The sequence below is a fragment of the Callithrix jacchus genome, chromosome 12, assembly GCF_049354715.1.
Source record: "Callithrix jacchus isolate 240 chromosome 12, calJac240_pri, whole genome shotgun sequence".
Taxonomy (NCBI): domain Eukaryota; kingdom Metazoa; phylum Chordata; class Mammalia; order Primates; family Cebidae; genus Callithrix; species Callithrix jacchus.
Window position 1 is genome coordinate 70760906 of NC_133513.1, and position 24078 is coordinate 70784983.

Below are 24078 nucleotides of genomic sequence, written 5' to 3' on the forward strand. Positions count from 1 at the left end.
GCAGCTGATCTTCTCCCTTTGCCATCTGTGCCCTTCCATAGGCATCAACTCGAGAGCATCCCTAATCAGTCTCCGTCTTGCTAGGAATCTGCTTCCTAGGGAACCCAAGAAACTAAAAACTAAAAAACTAAAATTAGTGTTTCTCTCTGGTTGGGCAGGGTGGGAGCCTGGTGAAGGTGGACAAGGTGGAGAAGGGTATATTTCACTTTATGTCTTTTTATAATTTAAAAAAAATCATACCATGTGGATGCATCATTCAGTCAAATTATAAATGCAAATGTATTTGTTAACTTGCTATGTCAGTGATATTTTATGCTTTTCTGTGTTCGTCTTTGGAGAACATTTTTTTTTCACTTTAGGAGGAGATATTTTAACCCCAAATGCTGTGCCCTGCCACACTCTAAATATGCTTTTCTTTTCTGTTTGTTTGTTTGTTTAGGACCTGCAGAGAAACATCTTGATTTTTTCTTACAATGGAACTTAAAAAGTCACCTGATGGTGGATGGGGCTGGGTGATTGTGCTTGTCTCCTTCTTTACTCAGTTTTTGTGTTATGGATCCCCGCTGGCTGTTGGAGTCCTGTACATAGAATGGCTGGATGCCTTTGGTGAAGGGAAAGGAAAAACAGCCTGGGTTGGATCCCTGGCAAGTGGAGTTGGTTTGCTTGCAAGTAAGTGGATACATTTATGTCTCTCCTTACTCTTTAATCATTTAATTACATTTACTACATCATGAACATTATACAAGGCATAGAGAGCTTTTTTTTCCAAAATATAACATACCTTTTCCTGCCTTCATTCAATGATTGTACTACTCTTTTACTGTAACAAATCCATGTGAAAATACAGGCAGTCCCTAATATGTTAAGATGTTAACTCATCCATCCATCCATCCATTTCATTTCTTTTTTTTTTTTTTTTTTTTGAGACAGAGTCTTGCTTTGTCACCAGGCGCCAGGCTGGAGTGCAGTGACGCAATCTCGGCTTACTGCAATCTCTGTCTCCCGGGTTCAAGCAATTCTCCTGCCTCAGCCTCCTGAGTAGCTGGGATTACAGGTGCGCACCACCATGCCCAGCTAATTTTTGTATTTTTAGTAGAGACAGGGTTTCACCACATTGGCCAGGATGGTCTCAATCTCTTGACCTTGTGATCCGTCCGCCTCAGCCTCCCAAAGTGTTGGGATTACAGGCGTGAGTCACTGCGCCTGGCCCCATTCATTTCTTTATTCATTTATTTTCTACAATGTGCCAGGCAGTGAACTAGATGCTGGAAATGAAAAAATGAACAGCAAACATGTGGTTCCTGCCCTTAAGAGGCTCACAGTCTTGTAAGAGACACACACGCATGAATAAGAATGAGTCAGGAAGATGAAGGTAATGATACAGGTATGTTCAAGCTACATTGGTAAGGACCAAAGGACCAAATGGCTCTCATCAGCCCTCTAAGCAGTTTCTACATGGCTAGTAATTACTCTTCTCTGCTTCAGATACACTGTGGTCAAATCACATGTCCTGTGGTCATGAGAACTTCATAAGAAGAAGCTGACATAGCAAAGAGTCTCACAATGATGATATTCTTAAAGATTTTAATATAGTGTTATGTATAAGATATATGTGATATATTTTGTGTTTCTCCAAAAGTAATATTCTTGATGAACAGTGACATACAATGTAATAGTGATTCTTGCCATCTTTAGAGAGAACACTGGAGGCTTTATTTTCCTTTTCACCATTAAAATTATATGCCACTTCAGCTGAAGTCATAGTTTGAACTCTGGAGTAATATTTAGTGACCATTACTCCAACATATTTGGAACTATTTAAGCACAAAAAGTGGTGATCTAGATAGGGTCAGTAGCCCTGGGCTTTCTTCCTGTGTGCTATGAATTCCCCATTGTTCATTGAGCAAATCACAATCTCTATTCTTGTGGGGGAAATAAGGACATTAAATGTGATTTGTAAGGTATTTTTTAGCTCTAAAATGCTTTCATGAAAATATGCTTAACACAAAATGCATTAGCCATTTCTTCTTTTAAATATGCTTCTCTTCTGAATTGTAAAGGGGATGTCTTTTTTTTAAAAAAAGCAATGCTTCCAATTGTTGTATTACCTTGTTAAATTATAAACAAGGCAAAAGGCTTTAAAGAATAATATTGCCATTAAGAGCACCAGGGAAACAGAAAAAGTTTGCCCTGGATTTGTTTGAGAGAGTTTCTCAAAATAAGGATTGTTTGTAAAGGCATCAAAGTACATGTGGGTGATAATTGGTATGTTAATAATGTGATTTACATGTATTGATTTCCAAAATAAGACCTGTAGTGGGGAGGAAAAAATTTTTTTAATGTTCTCTAATTAGTCACTATTTCTATTAGCAAATACTAAGTTCAACAGAAATGTAATTACTTTGGCTTCCAGCAAGGGTCAAAGGAAAGTTGAAATGATAACTCAGTTAGCACATACTTGAAGAATGAAGCTTCTTTCCACAAGTCTCTCCAGATTGGAGCTGAGGATTGAGGGAAGCCAAGATCTCCTTAAGGATGGGCATTTATGGTCAGATCTGAGGCTGACTCTGACAATTCAGCTGCAGCTCTACATGTTTTCCAAGTTTCTACGTGGATGATCACTCATCTCAAGAGCCAGGAGCAGCTCTCTTTACTCTTAGGCAGGACTGGCTACATAATTTGCAGGCCCCAGTGCAAAATGAATATACAGAATAGTTGTTAAAAAATTAAGAATTTAGCCTATAATTCCAGCACTTTGGGAGGCCAAGGCGGGCAGATCATGAAGTCAGGAGTTTGAGACCAGCCTGACCAACATGGTGAAACCCTGTCTCTACTAAAAATACAAAAATTAGCTGGGCATGGTGGTGTGTACCTGTAATCCCAGGACTCAGGAGGCTGAGGCAGGAGAATTGCTTGAACCCGGGAGGTGGAGTTTACAGTGAGCTGAGTGCGCCATTGCACTCCAGCCTGGGCGACAGAACAAAACTCTATCTCAAAAAAAAAAAAAAAAAAATAAGGATTTATTGACAGCAGAGCACTAAACCAAGTGTGGGATTCCTATAAGCACTGGGCCCATGCAGCTTGCATAGGTCACAGATCCAACAAGCCAGCCCTGCTTGCAGGGACCCGAGAGTTAGGGCATCTTATCAAAATTCTGGGAGACAACAAGTAGTTGAAGGAGCTTGAGGGTGGAGTCAGAGGCTAATTCAAGTCCTAGCTCTACCAACATTGAGCTGAGTGACCTTATGCAGGTCACTTAACCTCTCTAGGTCCAATGTCATTAGCTAGATTAAGAGACACTTGGACCTGGTGAGCAAAGCTTTTAAAGATGAGTATAGGAAAATGAGGGCAAATAATTCAAGAAGGAAAAGTGGTAGGGGAAGAAAGGATGGCTAAAGAGCTATAACTGACATCTGTGTGTGTATATATGTATATACACACTTCAGATAGTGTGTCCAGGTTCAGCATAGCTGGCTCCACTGCACATACTATATTTGATGTTGGCCTCTTTGGGTTCCTCATAGCATAAATTGAGAAGTGAACCCTGAAACAGTGTTTATATAGTATTAGCAAGAAGTATCTGGCAGTGTGCAAGCCACGTTGACCATCTGCTTTAGGATAACTTTATTCTACAGAGAAACAAGTAGATCATTACTACCTTGGAGGTGGAACGTGTGTATTTCACCTTGGTGACTCAAATGGATATCAATGATTCTTAACCCAGAAGATAATTAGGATAATCTATAGGACAATTTCAGCATATATAAGTCTGTGGATTTGACACTCAGACATTCTAATTCATTTGGTCCATCATGGGGCCTAAATTCACCAATTTTTTCTTTTTCTTTTTTTTTTTTTTTGAGACTGGGTCTTGCTCTGTCATCCAGGCTGGAGTGCAATGGTGCTATATTGGCTCGCTGCAGCCTCAACCTCCCAGGTTCAAGTGATTCTACCAACTCAACTTCCCAAGTAGTTGGGACTACAGGTGCATGCTACCATGTCCAGCTATTTTTATTTTTTATTTTTTTAGAGACAGTGTCTCACCATGTAGTGCAGGCTGTTCGCAAACTCCTGAGTTCAAAGGGTTTTCCTGCCTCAGCCTCCCAAAGTGTTGAGATTACAGGCAGAAGCTACTGTGTCTGGCCTCATGAATTTTTTTAAAGTCCCCAAAGTGATTTTTAGTTGGGAACTACCACTAGCTTAAGCACTCTATATTTAAATTTCAATCTTTCACTTTTGATAACTCTCTGATATATGATTTGCTCTGACATTTTTAAAAATAAAGAACTACTATAGATTTCTTCTTGGGTGTGGCCCATGGAAATCATAAAAAGTAAATTGTCTACAAAAAAAGAGAATCACTTCAGGATGAAAGATGAAGACAGTTCTTGGAAGTATTGGCAGGAGAGGGAGCTGGAACTTTGCCAAGATTGTGCCTAAGTATGTGAAATATAAAGGCCCACTCCTGGGCTTTGAGAAACCTGGATTAGGACAGTAGCTTATAATAGCATATTAGAACTGTGAAAGGCGTACAGTTCTGAACTTTATACTCTTAATTCCTAATTCTTTTTTTTAAACTTGAGTAATTGAGAAGAAAATACTTCTTCCCCTTGCCTGAATTCTTTGTCTAGATAATTCCTGGGATGAATAAAGCTGGGTAGGAAGGATCCTACCTTCCTGGGTTGTACATTGTGAATGAGCTCATCCTCACTGCATATATTCCTAAGGTCTCTGAGCTAAGGATGCCGTGATAGAAAACACCATCCTTGTTTCTAAGAGGTTTGTAATCTCAGGGAAAAGACAGAAAAAGAAAGGTAACTAATAATTTGAGAATTCACAGATATCAAGGAGAATAGCAATGGCTCTGAGGTTTTAGATAGATAGTCTTTGAGAAAGCTATTGAGATGGGCCAGATAGGAAGACAGACTTTCACTGGCAGATAGACAGGGAGAGGGAAGTCCATGCAAATTACATTTATGCAGAGGCCTGGATCCCATAACTGCAGAGCTGTGTTCTGGTGAAGTAAGTTTGGCTGGAATGGAGGGATTGTGTTGAGAGGCCTGACGGTTAGTTCTATGTGTCAAACTTGGCTTCAAACACAAATCTAGGTGTTGCTGTGAAGTTATTGTGTAGATGTGAATAAAGTGCATGTCACTTAACTTTAAATAAGGTAGATTATTATCTAGATGGATTTTGCTTAATTGTTGAAAGGCTTTAAGAGCACAAATGAGCTTTCCCAAAAGAAAACATCTGCTTGTAACTGCAGGTGCAGCCTATGCCTGAGAGTTCCAACATGCCCTTCCTAATGGCCTGCCCTACAAATTTTTGACTTGGCTAGCGAGGAGTGTGTTATCTGGCCAATCATGTAAGCCAATTCCTTGCAATAAATGTCTTCATATATACTTCCTACTGGTTATTTTCTCTGATTGAATCCTGACTGATGAGGGAGGAATGGAAGGTAACTGAGCTAGAAAGCTATCATGGCCTTGCATTGTTTTAAAATGAACTAATGCACCCTTTCACTAGATATTGTTCTCCAAATTCAAGGAAACCGGGTGGTGCTGTTTCTCACACTCCCCAGTTGCTGAAACAGCAGGAAATAGCTCGGAGATCTAGCCTGCAGTTTTGTACTCAAAGCAGATTTGAGAGTCCTTGCCCTCTCCCTTTTGTCTTCGCTTCTTCCAAAGGTGTTCAAACTCATGAGTCAGTAAATGTATCACCATGTTAATATAGTGAGTCAGTATGGCCAGGCCCACTCGCTGAATGAATTATGAGTGCTGGCATGCTGGATTTGGGCATTACCCCTAAGCACTGTTAACTCCTTCAAGGAATACTGAATTCCTGCTTCTCAAGGATTCTGTTGCATTGGCAGGTTCCCAGTGTGCTAGGCAGTTTTAAGATTGGTAGGAATAAAGACCAGGTTTTGGTTAAGCTGTCTGCCATCTCTAAATACCACTAAACCAACTTAAAAAGAAAGGCAGTCAGAGCTTGTGAGATCAACAATTTGAGTGGGTGTGGTTCCATAGTGCTTTTTTCGTTTTTAAGGAGATGAACTTGGGATTTACAGTCTTTGTTAGAGCAAGGATTGAGGAGCCTGCAGTTTGGAGGAGCTCACCCCTTGGGCTTCCTGCATTTTAGGTGGAAGGGTAGAACCTTCACAAGCCCAACTGATCCACTCTGTTAGGAAATCCTTGCTGCATGGCAGGTCCATAACCTGGTTACTGCTACATTTTATTTCTCACTGTAGCATCAGCCAACTTAGATATTCACCACAGCAGACCTGGCCATCTTTCCACTCCTGGGACTCTCTGAAACTTTTTAGGAGAAAGAACTGCATGGAGGTTGAGTTTATTTCCCAAAGGGAATAATGTCATTCCCCAAACTATCTTATAATATATTAAAAACTGGAAAATCAGACTATGTTTCTATTTCCTCCATTTAGAATACATGTTCATTCCTTTTGTTGAGATAACCTTACTTCATAGCTTAGTACAAGGCTCAGTTCTGTGACCTTGGTTGTTTTCCCTCTTATGAAATCCCCAAACAAGCCGTCTGACCTTTCTTTTGGTGCTTCTGGCCTTGGGTTGTATTTTAAACCTTGATGCGAGTTTGTTTTGCCTCTTGTCTAGGTCCTGAATTGTGTTTGATTTCTCTGTGTCCTCTTCTAACATGATATGAGACTCTATTACTGTGCTGTCCAATACAGTGGGCACGTGTGGCTACTGAGCACCTGAAATGTGGCTCCTTCCAGTTTACATAAGCTATAGGTATAAAAAATACACACTGGGCTGGGCTAGTGGCTCATGCCTATAAATCTTAGAGCTTTGGGAGGTTGAGGCAGGAGGATCACTTGAGACCAGGGGTTTAAGACCAGCCTGGGCAACATAATGAGACCCTGTTTCTATAAATTTTTTTAATTAGTCGGGAGTGGTGGTAACTTGGGAGGCTGAGGCAATAGTGACTTTTAAACACCAACACTGACAATAATAATATTGGTTCTTGAACACCAATACACAGGCATTGGTAAGTTCAGGAAAAACTTTCACCAAAGGCAAAATGAATATAAAGGGAATGATAGATGGAATGTATGAGTGTATGTGTATATCTGAAGTTCCCATAATCTTCTTACTGTCTTAAATTTTATTCTGAAAGTACATCCTTCTCACTTTTTGCTTATTAAAACATTTCTTCTTCTCTAATTAAGCAGTGGTAATAATAGATGATTATTACACTTTTTTTTTAAGACAGTTTTGCTCGTTGCCCAGGCTAGAGTGCAATGGCGTGATTGAAGCTCCAGCTCACTGCAATCTCTACTTCCCAGGTTCAAGCGATTCTCCTGTCCTAGCCTACTGAGTAGCTGGGATTACAGGCATGCACCACCACACCTGGCTAATTTTGTATTTTTAAAAGAGATGGGATTTTGCCACGTGGGTCAGGCTGGTCTTGAACTCCTGACCTCAGGTGTTCCACTTGCCTCTGCCTCACAAAGTGCTGGGATTACAGGCATGAGCCACTGTACCCAGCTGGTTATTACAGTTTCAAAATGTTTTGTGAAGATAAAAAATTAGCGGCCCCCTCCCCTTTTCCACCCCCCTCTATTCCCCCTAAAATTGTTCAGGTCCAAAGGTGTGGAATCACTGGTTCATGTCATAGGTAAACTAATTTTGGTTCTAAAGTTCCCTTCTGCAAAGTTTTCACTTTGCCTCATAAGAAATCTCCTGAGAGTAGCCCTTTGATTTAATCTGTCTCTTGAAACTCATCCAGTGCTGAGGAATAATACATGATTTATCATCTTGAAGACCTTGTACTGTTACTACAAAGAGCTAAACACATAAATGTATCACGTTTTGCAGATGTGACTTGATGGTCATTTTGATATATTTTGCCTTATTACTGATGAAACATAAGACTATTATGTTTTAAATCTATGGAAATAGAATCTATAAATAAACCAGGTTCTCAGGATAAGGGTAAAATAATTTGCTCTAAACTACTGAACACCAAGTGATTATAAATTTTATGTTTTCATCTAACATAAGTTCACAAAGCTATGTTATCTATAAGACATCAACAAAGGTACTGTTGCCAGGGGTGAATCGTTACAGGTCTGCAGCAAACTTGATCCTTGCTTCCTTGGAGGAAAGAATTCAGCCAAGGGGCAGAAGTGAGTTTAAAGCAGAGAAGGAGACCAAGGCAAGTTTTAGAGCAGGAGTGAAAGTTTATTAAAACATTTTGGAGCAGGAGTGAAAGGAGGAGGTAAAGTACACTTGGAAGAAGGCCATGTGAGCCACTTGAGAGATCCAAGTGCCCCATGCAGTCCTTGACTTGGGGTTTTATAAGTTGGCATGGTTCTGGATTTTTTTCTTCTCTCTTGATTCTTCTTTCCTTGTGGTTGGCTGTTGCTCAACTGTTGCATGTGCAGTGTTGGTCATTTGAGACGGTGACCACGTGTGTAGTATGTTTTCTTAGGTTGTGCTCATGCTCCCTAGGGGCAATTTTTCTTAACCAGTCAAATGCCCCCAGAGGAAGGCCGTTCATCCACCATTTTGCCTCTTAGTGAGCATGCCTGAGTCCACTTGCTCAACCCCTGAGATCTTGTTGGGAAGCTGCTGATCACCAGCTCCAGGTGTTTTCTGTCCACTGGGAGACTGTCTGCCCCTGGTGTTGGCTGTGGCCAATTATCATTTCAGAGAAACAATTTAATAAACACCTGACCATCACCTGATGGTTACCTGAAATTCTTGGGTGGGGCGACCGCTCTCCTGCCCTGCTCATGTCTGCCTAACTATCTACTCTAACAGTATACTGATGTTTTTTACTACTAATTTGATTTCTAAGAAAAAATTAAGATCCCAATTGAAATATTTCTCAGTCGGGAAGAATGCTGGGCTGACTTTGGCCTTAGCCTGTCATTGGCTAGCAATGGACTCTTGTTCAAATCACATGATCTTTCTGAATTCCAGTTTCACCATTTTTAAATTGAGGTATTTGGACCATTTCCAACTTCCAAAATTTCAGCTCTAAATTTTTTGTCTTTAATCTCTGATCTAATGATATAGTTCTCTAAATCAGCAGCAGATGGCAGTGTAAAAGTAGAGAATTTTTTAAACCTCTTTCAATTTGCTATTCACCTGTAAGAGAATTTCTGTTCATTTTTTTCCTAACACTTGAATTGTTTTTCAAAAAAATCATTTGTTAGGCCAAAAAAATGGCTTGATAATTTATTACATAGTTGATAACAATGATGTATATTTCATACAACAGTGGCTTTGGTTGTACATGCTATGAAAATTACCCCTCCATCTGGCCCTGACACTCCCAGGCTCTGAGGTTTCCCTGTGGAATTAACATGCATTAAAGAGTTAAAGTCCCATTTTGAGGATGAAACTTGAAACTTTTCAGGCATGCCAGGAACAATCTCTGTGTGTTTCAATTGCATTGTGTTGTAAAATTTGTGAAAACTGACAGTGTCAACGTGGTTTGGTAACAACAGAGAATGGTCATGCTTACGCTGTCAGACATCCGTTTGTAAAATTAGACTCTGAAAACGGTTTCTATTTTTGAAGTATCTAAGTTTTTCTCATTGTGTTGGATGATAAGTTCGGTCTTTCAAATGGATTTTTTTTAAAAAAAACACTGGCACAAAATATTTCCCTCTGTTTGTCGTGTAAATGTATCAGTCTCTTCTTCTGCACTGGCTCACGTGAGGGCCTGAAAATGGGAAGGTCCAGTTCTTACCAGGAAGGAATGTGGGAAAGCCTTAAGCACTGGGCTATGATCTCAGTATATCTCAGGGGCCATAAACTGGGCTTAAATATGTGTTTAAGAAGTTCTCAGGTATTGGGAAGAACGTAGTGCCTGGATTATTGGATCCTGCCTCTGTCATTTACAAATAGTGAGACTATGATGGATTCCATTGTTTCTCTGCGGTTGCTTCAAAAAGGAGTAAAACATACATACATACAGAAAAGTGTATGTATCGTGACAGTATAGCTCCATAAATATTCATGAACTGAACACACTCATGGAATTAGCACATTCATACCAAGGACCAGAATATGAGCAGTGCCCTGGAAGTTTGGCTTTGTTCTCTTCTTATTTTAACTCCCCAGCCCCTACTAAAGATAGCCAGTATCCTGACTTGTAATGCAGATCAGTTTTGCTTGTTTCTGTAGTTAGGTGTTTACCTGGGTGTTTCTGTGGGGTATATACATAGAACTGGAACTTCTGGGTTTTATAGCATGCTGTGTTCGGCTTTAGTGAACACAGCCAGCAGTGTGTGAGAGTTCTGTTCATACCCCTTGCTTGCTAACAGTATTGCCTGTCTTTAGCCATTCTGGTAGTTATGGTTTTTGAAAATCAAAGATCATAGCTTGAAAGGTTGTCAGCTCAGTTCAGATATACTTCTCTTTGCTTCCAAATCCTCAGTCTTTCTTCTACCATAGACTTAAACAGCTTCTTTGAGCTTCAGTTTCCTTCCGTGTTGAATGAGACTGTTGGGCTAAATAACCCTTAACATCCTTTTATTCCTAGTACATTAAGTTCTGTAGTTCTGGGTACAGTCCTAGTAGGAAAGAATTTCACTATCACTTAAATTCTGTTACATGAGCAGCTCCCCATTTATGCATAGAACAATGCCAGGTGATGGTCACTTCGGCCTGTTAGTCAACAGAGCACAGTAACACTATAAGGTGGGTGCTATTATCATTCCCATTTTCAGATGAGGAAACTAAGGCACAGAATGATCAAATAAGTTGCCCAAGACCAAACAGCTACCAAGTAGTAGGGCCAGAATTTGAATAAAATCTGACTTCAGAACCCCCGTTTCTTAACTATGTGATCTTATCATCCTGGCATTTCATTATAAAAAAGGATGAGACTAACAATAGTTTCCACCTCCCAAGGCTGCAGTAAGATTAAAATGAGATGAGATTGTTCACGTGAACTGCCTCACATCGTAAATACTCAGTGAATGTTTATTTTTGTTGTTTTATGACGGAAAGAATCATTTTGAACTTATGATGGATGGATCATATGATAATAAGTGAAGGTTTCATTTCCTTTTTTAGGTCCTGTCTGCAGTCTCTGTGTCTCGTCTTTTGGAGCAAGAACCGTCACAATCTTTAGTGGCTTCATGGTGGCTGGAGGCTTGATGTTGAGCAGTTTTGCTCCCAATATCTATTTTCTGTTTTTTTCCTATGGCATTGTTGTAGGTAAGGAACCTCGTCACTGTGACTTTCCTAACCTTCAAGAGTGACACATCATTTCACCAGTGCCAGGTTTATGATTCACTTAACGTAAAGGAGTGAAAATGCTCGCTAATAATATACTTTCAATGACCACTTCTCCAAAAATTGTTGCTTTAGTAAAAAAAAAACCTGCCCAGTGAATCAAAATGTTTGAAAGGACCAACAATCCATACCGTGTCTCCTTGCAAGGCACAGGTAAGTTTTTCATCTCAGCCCTTGTCTCTCTATAGCACTAAAAGAAAAAGTGAGAGAAGGGGAACATAAAACTTGGATGTTGTTGACATTGGTCACTTCTCACTAAATTATGAAGTAGCCCTTTTCCTATTGGGCAGTCAAGCTGTTTGTGCTCACAAAAACAGCTGTTTGCATTCCATAGCATCTGTTGCTGTGGGCCCAGGTCAAAAGTCACAGCACAGGTAAAAAGTCGATTTGAAAGCATGTATTAGTAATACTGTTTTTTTTTTGTTTGTTTGTTTTGTTTTTTAAGAGATAAGACGTGAGTGAAGAAAGCTTAGTGGTGGGAAGATACTGGTTACAGGGGAGGAAAGCATAGGAGGCTCAGGGCCTTAGAGTACTGATAATTTGGGAAGATATCCTTGTCATGTCGTTATACTAACTGTGTTCAGTATTAAAAATCACCAGATTTGGTATTCCTAGGAGCTGTTGGTGGGGCCTTAGAAAAAGATGACCTCTAGTTTTCAAGTTTTTTCTTAATGCCTGAAAAGAGCTAATTTTATTGACTACCAATATTCCTCTTTTCTGCTTGGAAATATTTCTTCAATAATAAATAATAGAAAATGTAGCAACTAACATTCACCGAGTACTTATCATGTGCTAGGGACTCTGCTAAATGCTTCATATGATCTCATTTCCTCTTCGCAAAAACCCATTTTACAGAGAGGGAAAATGAAGCTCAGAGAAGTAAAAAATCTTACTAACTAAATTAACAAAGCAAGGAGACTTGGTCTGACACATAGAGATGGACACTCAGTAGTCCATTTGGATGGGATTTGATATTGGTTTGGGCTTACACCCTTGGCTGTTGCTACTGATGGTGGAGTCACAGGACTTCCACCTGGCTTTCCCCACTATGATGGCATTATGGGGAATGAGAACTCCTACTGCTTAGGCCAAGAAACCAAAGAACAGCTTATGGAGTTGTACCAGCTATTTGTGTATGTGCTATAATTAAATATCAGGGACTGAGGAAAGGACCATTGGCTGGGCAATTGGGGCGTAATTCCATATATTATCTGCCCCCATGTAAGCCCACTCTAAGGGGAAGCCATGCAGACTCGTCATGTCTCTAACAACAATGTTCAAAATGTATTTTACGTTCCTCAATGTACAGTTACCTAAATAGATGGCCCTAGTTCTCTTTGGGGAAAGACTCAGGTTATCATTCCATGCATACGAACTTGTCATCATGTTTTTGCTATGTCCTTCTTCCGAGAGTCCTGGTCTTTCCTTTGGTTAGTGGATTCTCGGTCAGAAAACAGGCTCAAGTCTGAGGACGTATATTGCTCTGGTTTGGCAATAGGTTCTGATTCTCAGTGACTAAGAGGAAACCATCAGCTCGTGGAGGGAGCACTGGACTTCAGGTCAGCAGACACAGGTTCTGTGAGCTTAAGCAAGCTCCTTAATCTCTACGAATAAGCAAGCTCCTTAATCTCTACGAATGGCTGTATCCTCCCTCATCTGTGAAGGCAGGCTAAGAAACCTATCTCATATGGGTCTTGTGAGGACTAAATGATGTCAAGCAAGATAACAATAAAATAAAGAGTTGAGTTAGATTTCAATATATATAAAAAAAAAAACTCTCACCCTGGCACTTATTGGGGACCTGTGAGTAACTGCTTGTTGGTGAATTATTAACATTTCCCACCGTTGTTGATTTCCTTGCAGTTTTATTTCATCAGTAGGCTTATGGTAGAGGGCTCATGGAATGTTTGGGAGATAAATAAATGGGATAATCATGAACACTGGCACTTTCATTCTGTTACGATTTAAAGTAGAGTATCAAATTCGGAAGAAAGTGACAGGAAATTATTACACAGTCTAAACTCATCTCATTTCTGTATTTTGAGCTCTTCAGAAAAACAAGAAGGGTTCAGTCTTATGGTAACATTTATAAGATGCAATTCTGTGCAGAATCATATCCTAAGGACTTTCATTTGTCTGGAATGAACTAGATGGCCTCTTAAGCTAGTGAGTATGACCAAGGGAAAGATCAGACACTGACTAGCAGGCAGGCTCTGGGGTTGGACCCTGTGGGTTAACCTTCTTTTCTTCACTTGCCAGCTGTGTGACTGTAAACATATTTTGTAACTTCTGTGTTTTCATTTTTCAACTGAGCATAATGATAGCCCTTATAAGAGTTTGTGAAGATGAGTGACATAATGCAATGAATGTTAAGCATAAACCATTGTCATTCATTTTGTGACCTTGAAAAATTGTTCAGCCTCTCTGAGCTTCCATTTTTATTTTATTATAAAGTGGCACTGATACGAGTTCACAGAGGTATTGTGACTATTCATGAGATAATGTTTATAAAGAGGCATACAGAGATGTTTAATACACATTTATTTCTTTCTCCTTAAATTTCTTTCTGATCTGTACAGCAGCAGTTTTTGGCTACTGAAGAAGCTCTATTGGATCAGAAATATTTGTGTAAGAGATTTAAAAACAGAGAAAAAGAAATTAAAGTTAAATTGGATATTACAACCTAAAATGTCAAAAGAATACTAAAAGTGTATTAATTGGAATAATTCTGTTTACCATTTAATTATCTTTGCAAAACTATTTGAAAATATGGTGTGATTTTGTTTAGGTTTTTATAGCTCAAATGAAAACCTGTACCAATGTGTCAGATTGCAGGACTGATTGCAATGAGAAACCTGATCCCATATCAGTATAGTTTTTGTGCTCTGTTACAGTAAATCCATTTGTTTATTACTTTGTTGTTGTTATTGTTTTTGAGATGGAGTCTTACTGCAACCTCTGCCTCGTGGGTTCAAGTGATTCTCCTGCCTCAGCCTCCCAAATAAGCTGAGACTACAGGAGTGCACCACCATGCCTGGCTCGTTTTTGTATTTTTAGTAGAGACGGAGTTTCGCCATGTTGGCTGGTCTTAAGCTCCTGACCTCAGGTGATCCGCCATCTTGGCCTCCCAAACTGCTGGGATTACAGGCATGAGCCACTGTGCCCCGCCTCTGTTTATCCTGTACTATAAATAGATCTTCATTCAAACCTGAATTTGTAGCAACATGCATTGGCTATTTAAAAAATATTGGTTTGCTGAGTTATGCAAGAACATAAAAATATTAACACATTTTATTGTAAAACATCACTTTGGTTAATATTACCAACAAGCTCACTGGAAATCTTTATGTATTGGCAAGTGATTGTAAGCCACATGGCAAAATCTGGTGATTGAGGTTCCTGTTTTCTCAATAACTTTACTAAATCAGGAAAAAGACAGTGCATTGGGAGATGAAAATTAAGTGGATAGGAGGTGGTGGTGCAGGGAATGTGCCTGTAATGAATTGCTCAAGCTTCTTTCTAGTAATTTCTCTTTGCTTTGTTGAAAAGCACAACTCAAAAGTCTTTGCATTCTCTTTCTTTGGAATACATTGTTAGTTAGCTACCTATGTGGTGTTTTTTTTTGTTTTTTTTTTTTTTTGAGATAAAGTTATGTTCTTGTTGCCTAGGCTGGAGTGAAATGGCACAATTCTGGCTCATTGCAACCTCTGCCTCCCATGTTCAAACAGTTCCCCTGCCTCAGCCTCCCAAATAGCTGGGATTATAGGCATGCACCACCACCCTGGCTAAATTTTTTTATATATATATTTTTAGTAGAGATGGGGTTTCTCCATATTGGTCAGGCTGGTCTCAAATTCCAAAGCTCAGGTGGTCCAACTGCCTCAGCCTCCCGAAGTGCTGGGATTACAGGTGTGCCTGGCTTATGGTTTTCTTAATATTCCCTTCCTAATTTTTGGAAGAATTCTATTTTCTTCCCCCCCACCCTCCTCCATCACCTTTTTTTTTTTTTTAAATAATGTCTGCATAGTCCACTGAGACTAGGGAGGGAAAAGATTCTTGCAAATGGGATAAAGTGTATTTTCTTTATATCCATTTTAGGAGAACTAGAGCTTTACAAGCCCCCCCTTTCAAAGTTGTTATAAAATCAAATATAATCTTTAACTGTCATGGATACACAGGGGTAGTAAGGTACTACGATTTTTTAATGTAGTCTGAGGCAGTATCTACATAATGCCATAATACTCAGGTGAAAAGAAAAAAAGCATACCAATATCATGGCTATTTTTTAGTACTCACGATAGTGTAGGCACATCTTTACATTTTTTATGCTGCCTCTTAGTTTTTAGAACGATCTTATAAGATTGTTTTAAAGATAAGGGGAAGTAGGAATTAGAGAGTTTAAATGACTTTGCCAAAAGCACACAACCAATTATCTAGTTGTGGCCTTTGGAATAGACTTGAAAATATATAACTTGTAGCACAGCACACTAAGTGTAATAATGAAATGAAGCCAATGTATGTGTGTGTGCAGGGGAGACAGTGGAGGCTTCATGCTTACTTTATGCTTGAGCTTAGTCTCGAAGAGCAGGCAGGATGTGGTTCAAGTGGATATGGGTTGGAAGGGGAGTGGGGGTGGCGTGAGGAGGACATTTCAGTAGCCTAAGTACTCAGAGGGGGGAGGTAAAATGTATAAACAGTAGTCTTTTTATGTGCATTTGTTAAGGAATGCACAGGTGGTGTGGGGAGTTGCAAACATGTCAAAGCATGGTGTGTAACAGGCCAGATGCTAACAGTTTTATGTGGTCTTTATTGCAAGAGCATGACCTGATGAGAATTGCATGACAACAGTTTAGAAGACAGATTGGTGAGAAAGGTACTGAAGGCTGAGACTGCTATTAGGAGGCCTTAGATGAGATTAAAAAGATGAGGAGTGAACTGAGGCAGTGTCAGTGCTGAGAGAGACTGAAGTTTATAATTTAGGCTGTGGGTGTGACAAAGAGATTGATGTCTGCTTTGATGAGAGGGGATGGGGCCTCTGAAGTTGTGGTCTCACCCAGAAGTGTGTGAAATGGAAGGTAAAGTGTGGAAAAGAAATATTACAACATGTAAAATATATTTAGGTTTTACTATTTAAAAAAGGGAAACAATTATTCCTTACTAATATTGATGCTGTGAATTGTCAGTAAACAAGTATTTATTTACTTTTAAAATTGTTATACTTTTACTTGAGGTTGGTACACAGAATTTTTTCACTGCTACAGGTCTGATCCAAACTGGTTGGAGACCAAGGAATGCTTTAAGGCAGTGGTTTTCAAACTATTTAATCTTGGGACCCTTTACATTCTTTTATTTAGGATACCAAGAAGCTTTTGATTATGAGGATTATACTTAGATTTAGTCTATTAAAATGTACTGTATTAAGAGATAAGACATTGAAAAATATTTGTTTAGTCATTCATTTCAAGATAACAAATCCAGGACATGTTAGCATAAATATCGTATTTATTATGAAAAATAATTCTTTTCTAAAGCAAGACAAAATTTGGTGAGAAGAGTGCCATTGTTTTACATGTTTGCAAATCTCTTTAATGTCTGGTTTCATAGAAGGCAGCTGTATTCTCCTATCTACTCAACATGTTACAATATGCTTCTTGATTAAAGTATATGAAGAAAATCTGGTCTCACACAAAGATGTAATGAAAAAAGGGAAAAGTGTTTAATAGCCCTATCAAGTAATTATAGATATTCCTCTACTGAAACTTGGTAAGTGATAGTTTCCTAAGGATTAATTGCAATGAGGAACCTGATACTGTATCAGTATACTTTTCATACTCTGTTATCATAAATCCATTTATTTATTCTATCCTTTGAATAGATCTTGATTGAAACCTAATTTTGTAGCTTCATGCATTGGCTATTTGAAAATTACTAATTTGCTGAGTTATGTAAGAACTTAAAAATGTTAACACATTTCATTGTAAAACATTACTTTGGTTAGTATTACCAAAAAGCTCATAAGAAATCTTTATGGATTGGGAAACTGTCAAATGCATGCTGGTAGATATAAGTTTTCTAAAATTCTGTGTTTTTGTTTTTTGTTTTTTGCTGGAACACATGAATTTTATCATTGGTAACAATTACTGCCAGTTGTTTCCCAGCACTGGTTCATTCCCATGAAAATAACAGCCAGACACCCAAGGTTAAACAACCATAGTTTGTCTATCAGACATTGTTTCAAATAAAATGATGTTATATTTTAAAAGTGGTTATTTTAGCTAGCTATAAAACAGTCACTTAAGTGCTTATCCTTGCAGCAATTATTGTAATTCAGGTGAAGCCTGGAAAACAAATGTGTTTATTTTTACTGTGAGGGTGTGGTGGTAAAGCCTATAAAGTGTAAAGTTCCTCAGGAATACCTTAGTTTGTGGTAGGCTTTTGCAGTTTTACTCACCATCCCTTTTACACCATCCACATAAATGTGAACATAGTGAAAAAAGCAGAGAACATCTCAGTATTATTATGAAAATAGTTTTGACTTGACTAACTTCATGAAAGATCTTAGGGACGGTAGATACACGGACCTCTTTTTAGCAACTACTGGTTTAAGATTGTCCTGAAGCAGATGAAGAGAGGTATTGTGCCACCTTTTGCTTTCTTCCTTTTTTTTTTTTGAGACAGAGTCTTGCTCTGTTGCCTAGGCTGGAGTGGAATGCAGTAGCAAGATCTTGGCTTGCTGCAACCTCCACCTCCAGGGTTCAAGTGATTCTCCTGTCTCAGCCTCCTAAGTAGTTGAGACTACAGGTGTGCACCATTGTGTACCTGGATAATTTTTTGTGTTTTTAGTAGAGATGGTGTTTTGTCATGTTGGCCAGGCTTGTCTCAAACTCCTGACCTTAAGTGATCCTTCCACCTCAGCCTCCCAAAGTGCTGGAATTGCAGGCATGAGCCACTGCGCCTGGCCTCACCTTTTGCTTACTGAAAAATTTAAAGTAAATGCATTTCAGATTTCTGCTACATTAAAAAAAAAAAGTGAAGTAATCTTATCTGAACCCTGTAGCCTTTAAATCATTTAAAAAATTCATTTTAGTATAAGATTTAAAGTTTAAAAGTTGTTTCAACTTCTTTGGCATTAACACTTAGTAATCTGAAATGTCTTTTTCATATCTTCGAAGCTTAACATTTGACACAGCTCTGACTACGCAATCACGGAAAGCATGAATGAATAATGGAAATGTCAATTTGCGTTATTTACACTAAAGCCCCCTCCAAAGGCTTTCAGAGACAGTCTTAATTAAGGGTGACATTTTTTGGCTTCACAAAATTGATTGGTTAGAAACAGTTTTTATTTCATGTCTTGAAGTGTCCTCTGTGTAGTAATGACACTTGTATAAATTAATCCAACTCATGTCTTAGATTTTGAGATAGCATTTTTTCCTTGTGAATGACATAAAAGGGCACTCTATTTTTATTTTATTTGATTTTTTTTGAGGCGGAGTTTCACTCTTGTTACCCAGGGTGGAGTGCAATGGCGCGATCTCGGCTCACCGCAACTTCCGCCTCCTGGGTTCAGGCAATTCTCCTGCCTCAGCCTCCTGAGTAGCTGGGATTACAGGCATGCGCCACCATGCCCAGCTAATTTTTTGTATTTTTAGTAGAGACGGGGTTTCAACATGTTGACCAGGATGGTCTTGATCTCTTGACCTCGTGATTCACCCGCCTTGGCCTCCCAAGGGGCACTCTATTTTTAAATGGTTATTTAAAGTCTGATTGTTTTAATCTATCTCATTTCATTAATAAGACTCTGATGTGTGCAATTATGGATGATCCTCTGAGTCCTGGACTAAGTGCTGATTTCCTAAAATGTTTACGTAATATATTTGTTAAACTCATGTATTCTCTGAAATCGTAGTCCAAGTAACTATTTTCAGTAATGAAAATGATCTTAACAATTCATGTAATAGGCCATGGTTAATTCAGTTTTTAGACTATGGCTTACGTGTTATTTTAGAGTGATGATGAAGAACAGATGATGTTGCAGAAGAAAGGCATAAATGAGTGAGGGCCAAAGGAGAATTATATGAAAACAAACTGGGGTTGTCAGATACTTAGAAGGGAAAAAAATTTTAAGCTAACAAATGAGAGCCCTGGAGTTAAATATTACTTTTGGGATTCAGGAAGATAAATTTAGTTTTAAGATTTTTTGTTGTTATTAATTATAAAATAATTTCAAATTTACAGAAAAGTAGAGAATAGTATAGCAAACAACTGTATGCCCACCAATAGTTGTCAATATCTTGTCGTATGTGCTTCCTTTTTTTGGTGAAAGTATTTTAAAGTAAAGACATCACTACATTTTACTTCGAAATAAGGTAATATGCGCTCCTAAAAGATAAAGACTTACAAATATAAATTTCACTATGATGATATGATCTGAGAACCCCACAGGACTTGCCTGAGAGCCTTTATTTTGCAGACTTGCGGTGTGCAGGCTAAACTCTAACAAAATAGCTTTGGGTGATGAAGCGTACTTTTAAAAGTTGTTTAGAGAATGTACAAGAGGAAGAACACAGCTGGTAGCAAGGACTTGGAAGAGGCATAAACCTCTAAGGGGCAAATTTCATTAAATTTGCTATTTGGTATGTGAATTTAGCCATTTTCTCTCTCTCTCTCCATAATGTCTTAATTTAAATTTGTATTATTCATTCGTGATTTAAACATTGGATACTTTTTTACTTGACCTTACCTTAAGGTGGGTGTGGGGTGAAAAATGAGGCTGCCCACTGTGTCTGTTGGGGCTACACACATGGAAGGAATATTGGAGTCTGCACTTCTAGCAGTTTTAGCCAGTGAGTAATGGAATGTCCTACTGGACATACTTTCTCTTGCATTGAACTAATACAGTGTCTTAATTTATGCAATGTCTTCTCATGCTTAGGTCTTGGATGTGGTTTATTATACACTGCAACAGTGACCATTACATGCCAGTATTTTGACGATCGCCGAGGACTTGCACTTGGCCTGATTTCAACAGGTACATTTTCAAAATTAGTACAGTATTTTCACCATTCAGTCTTCTAAACAAAGTAAAAAGTTACCAAGCACAGACATGTTTAACCAACCATTACCCAGCTACCAATCAGGTAGCAAAATAATTTGTTTATTTCTAGAAGGAAAGTTTATTTTACATTGTAAATATGGGAGTGGCTTTCCTTTCTTTTTAATATTTTACATTATAATTTTTTTAATGTCTTATATGGGATGTTTTCTAAAATATATAGGTTTTCTATTCTAAAACTATAAACAGATGTTTAGCATTACATTAATAAGGTTTTACATGGACACCTATGATTGTCAAAGCACTTTTCGAAACTTAAATTTAAATGACCACAAAACTTGAAAACTTGTCTTTATGATATTTTTTAAAAAGCTGTCTTCCTGCCATTGTATTTGTTCTCTGAAAGTCCAAAGTGAACCGTTTTGTTACTGTTTTATTATTATTATAGTTTAAGTTCTGGGATACATGTGCAGAATGTGCAGGTTTGTTACATAGTTATACATGTGCCATGGTGGTTTGCTGCACCCATCAACCTGTCATCTACATTAGGTATTTCTTCTAATACTATCCCTCCCCTTGTTCCCCCTCCCATGACAGTCCCAGGTGTGTGATGTTCCCCTCCCTGTGCCCCTATGTTCCCATTTTTCAATCCCACTTATGAGTGAAAACATGTGGTGTTTGGTTTTTCTGTTCCTGTGTTAGTTTGCTGAGAATGATGGTTTCCAGCTTCATCCATGTCCCTGCAAAGGACATTAACTCATTCTTTTTTATGGATGCATAGTATTCCATGTTGTATACATGCTACATTTTCTTTATCCAGTCTAACATTGATGGACATTTGAGTTGGTTCCATGTCTTTGCTATTGTGATAGTGCTGTAATAAACATATGTGTGCATGTGTCCTTATAGTAGAATGATTTATAATCCTTTGGGTATATACCCAGTAATGAGATTGCTGGGTCAAATGGTATTTCTAGTTCTAGATCCTTGAGGAATTGCCATACTGTCTTGCACAATGGTTGAACTAATTTATACTCCCACCAACAGTGTAAAAGCATTCCTATTTCTCCACACCCTCGCCAGCATCTGTTGTTTCCTGACTTTTTAATGATTACCGTTCTAACTGCAGTGAGATGGTATCTCACTGTGGTTTTAATTTGCATTTCCCTAATGATCAGTGATGATCTTTTTTTTTATGTTTGTTGGCTACATAAATATCTTCTTTTGAAAAATGTCTGTTCATGTTCTTTGATCGATTTTTGATGGGGTTGTTTTTTTCTTGGAAATTTGTTTAAGTTACTTATAGATTCTGGATCTTAGCCCTTTGTCTGATGGACAGATTGTAAAATTTTTCTACCATTCTATAGGTTGCTTGTTCACTTTGATATTAGTTTCGTTTGCTGTGCAGAAGCACTTTAGTTTAATTAGATCCCATTTATCAATTTTGGCTTCTGTTGCCATTGCTTTTGGTGTTTTAGTTGTGAAGTCTTTGCCCATTCCTGTGTCCTGAATGGTATTGCCTAGGTTTTCTTCTAGGGTTTTTATGTCTTACATTTAAATCTTTAATCCATCTTGAGTTAATTTTTGTATAAGATGTAAGGAAGGAGTCCAATTTCAGTTTTCTGTATATAGCTAGCCAGTTTTCCCAACACCACTTATTAAATAGGGAATTCTTTGTCAGATTTGTCAAAGATCAGATGGTTGTAGATGTGTGGCGTTATTTCTAAGGCCTCTGTTTTGTTCCGTTGGTCTATATATCTGTTTTGGTACCAGTACCATGCTGTTTTGGTTACTGTAGCCTTGTAGTATAGTTTGAAGTCAGGTAGCATGATGCCTCCAGCTTTGTTTTTTTTGCTTAGGATTGTCTTGGCTCTACAGGTTCTTTTTTGATTCCGTATGAAATTTAAAGTAGTTTTTTCTAATTCTGTGAAGAAAGTCAATGGTAGCTTGGTGGGAATAGCATTGAATCTGTAAATTACTTTGGCCATTTTCACAATATTGATTCTCCCTATCCATGAGCATGTAATGTTTTTCCATTTATTTGTGTCTTCTCTTACTTCCTTGAGCAGTGGTTTGGAGTTCTCCTTGAATAGGTCCTTCACATCCCTTGATATGCTTTTTCAGTGACTGTTTCTTTCTTTCCATATTTAGTGCTTCCTTCAAGAGCTCTTGTAAGGCAGGCCTGGTGGTGACAAAATCTCTCAGCATTTGCTTGTCTGTAAAGGATTTTATTTCTCCTTCACTTATGAAACTTAGTTTGGCTGGATATGAAATTCTGGATTGAAAATTATTTTCTTTGCTGGGCGCGATGGCTCACACCTGTAATCCCAGCACTTTGGGAGGCTGAGGTGGGTGGATCACGAGGTCAAGAGATCGAGACCATCCTGGTCAACATGGTGAAACCCTGTCTCTACTAAAAATACAAAAAATTAGCTGGGCACGGTGGCGTGTGCCTGTAATCTCAGCTACTCAGGAGGCTGAGGCAGGAGAATTGCCTGAACCCAGCAGGCAGAGGTTGCGGTGAGCCAAGATCGCGCCATTGCACTCCAGCCTGGGTAACAAGAGCGAAACTCCGCCTCAATAAAAAATAAATAAAAACTTTAAAAAATGAAAATTATTTTCTTTAAGAATGTTAAATATTGGTGCCCACTTTCTTCTGGCTTGCAGGGTTTCTGCAGAAAGTCTCACTGTTAGTCTGATAGGATCCCCTTTGTGCATAACCTGACTTTTCCCTCTGGCTGCCCTTAAAATTTTTTCCTTCATTTCAACCTTGGTGAATCTGATGATTATGTGTTTTGGAATTGCTCTTCTCAAGGAGTATCTTTGTGGTGTTCTCTGCATTTTCTGCATTTGAATGTTGGCCTGTCTTGCTAGATTGGGGAAGTTTTCCTGGATAAGATCCTGAAGTGTGTTTTCCATCTTGGTTCCATTCTCCCCATCACTTTCAGGTACCCCAATCAAACATAGGTTTGGTCTTTTCATATAGTCCTATATTTCTTGCAGGCTTTGTTTATTTCTTTCATTCTTTTTTATCTAACCTTGTCTTCATGCTTTATTTTATTGAGTTGATCTTCAGTCTCTGATATTCTTTCTTCTGCTTGATTGATTCAGCTATTGATACTTGTGTATGCTTCACAAAGTTTTCATGCTGTGTTTTTCAGCTCCATCAGGTCATTTATGTTCTCTAAACTGGTGATTGTAGTTAGCAATTCATTTAACCTTTTTCAAGGTTCTGAGTTTCCTTTCATTGGGTTAGAACATGTTCCTTTAGCTTGGAGGAGTTTCTTACTACACACCTTCTGAAGCCTACTTCTGTCAATTTGTCAAACTCATTCTTTGTCCAGTTTTGTTCCCTTGCTGGCGAGGAGTTGTGATCTTTTGGAGAAGAGGCATTCTGATTTTTGGAATTTTCAGCCTTTTTGTGCTGGTTTTTCCTCATCATTGTGAATTTATCTACCTTTGGTCTTTGCTGTTCGTGTCCTTCTGAAGGAGTTTTTGTGGGGTGGTCCTTTTTGTTGATGTTGATGCTGTTACTTTGTTTGTTAGTTTTCTTTCTAACAGTCAGGGCCCTCTTCTGCAGGTCTCCTGGAGTTTGCTGGAGGTCCACTTTAGACCCTGTTTGCCTGGGTATCAGCAGTAGAGGCTGCAGAACAGCAAAGATTGCAATCTGTTCCTTCCTCCGGAAACTTCATCTCAGAGGGGCACCCACTAGATGCCAGCTGGAGCTCTCCT

At 38.6% G+C, this 24078-nt stretch overlaps 1 protein-coding gene across 6 annotated transcripts in view; it reads left to right on the forward strand.

The window, feature by feature from the left end:
• Positions 1-24078, forward strand: part of SLC16A9 (solute carrier family 16 member 9) — a 53699-nt gene that overhangs the window by 20593 nt on the left and 9028 nt on the right. For 3 of the 6 annotated variants that reach the window (XM_009009897.5, XM_002756340.6, XM_035268365.3), the window contains exons 2-4: positions 440-669; positions 11070-11213; positions 20227-20322. In XM_009009897.5, coding sequence (XP_009008145.1) covers positions 474-669; positions 11070-11213; positions 20227-20322 — 436 coding nt within the window. In that variant the 5' untranslated portion in view covers positions 440-473. Of the gene's footprint in view, positions 1-439; positions 670-11069; positions 11445-20226; positions 20323-24078 lie in introns of all 6 variants that reach the window. The other 3 variants (XM_078345929.1, XM_078345928.1, XM_035268366.3) reach the window with 2 other exon arrangements.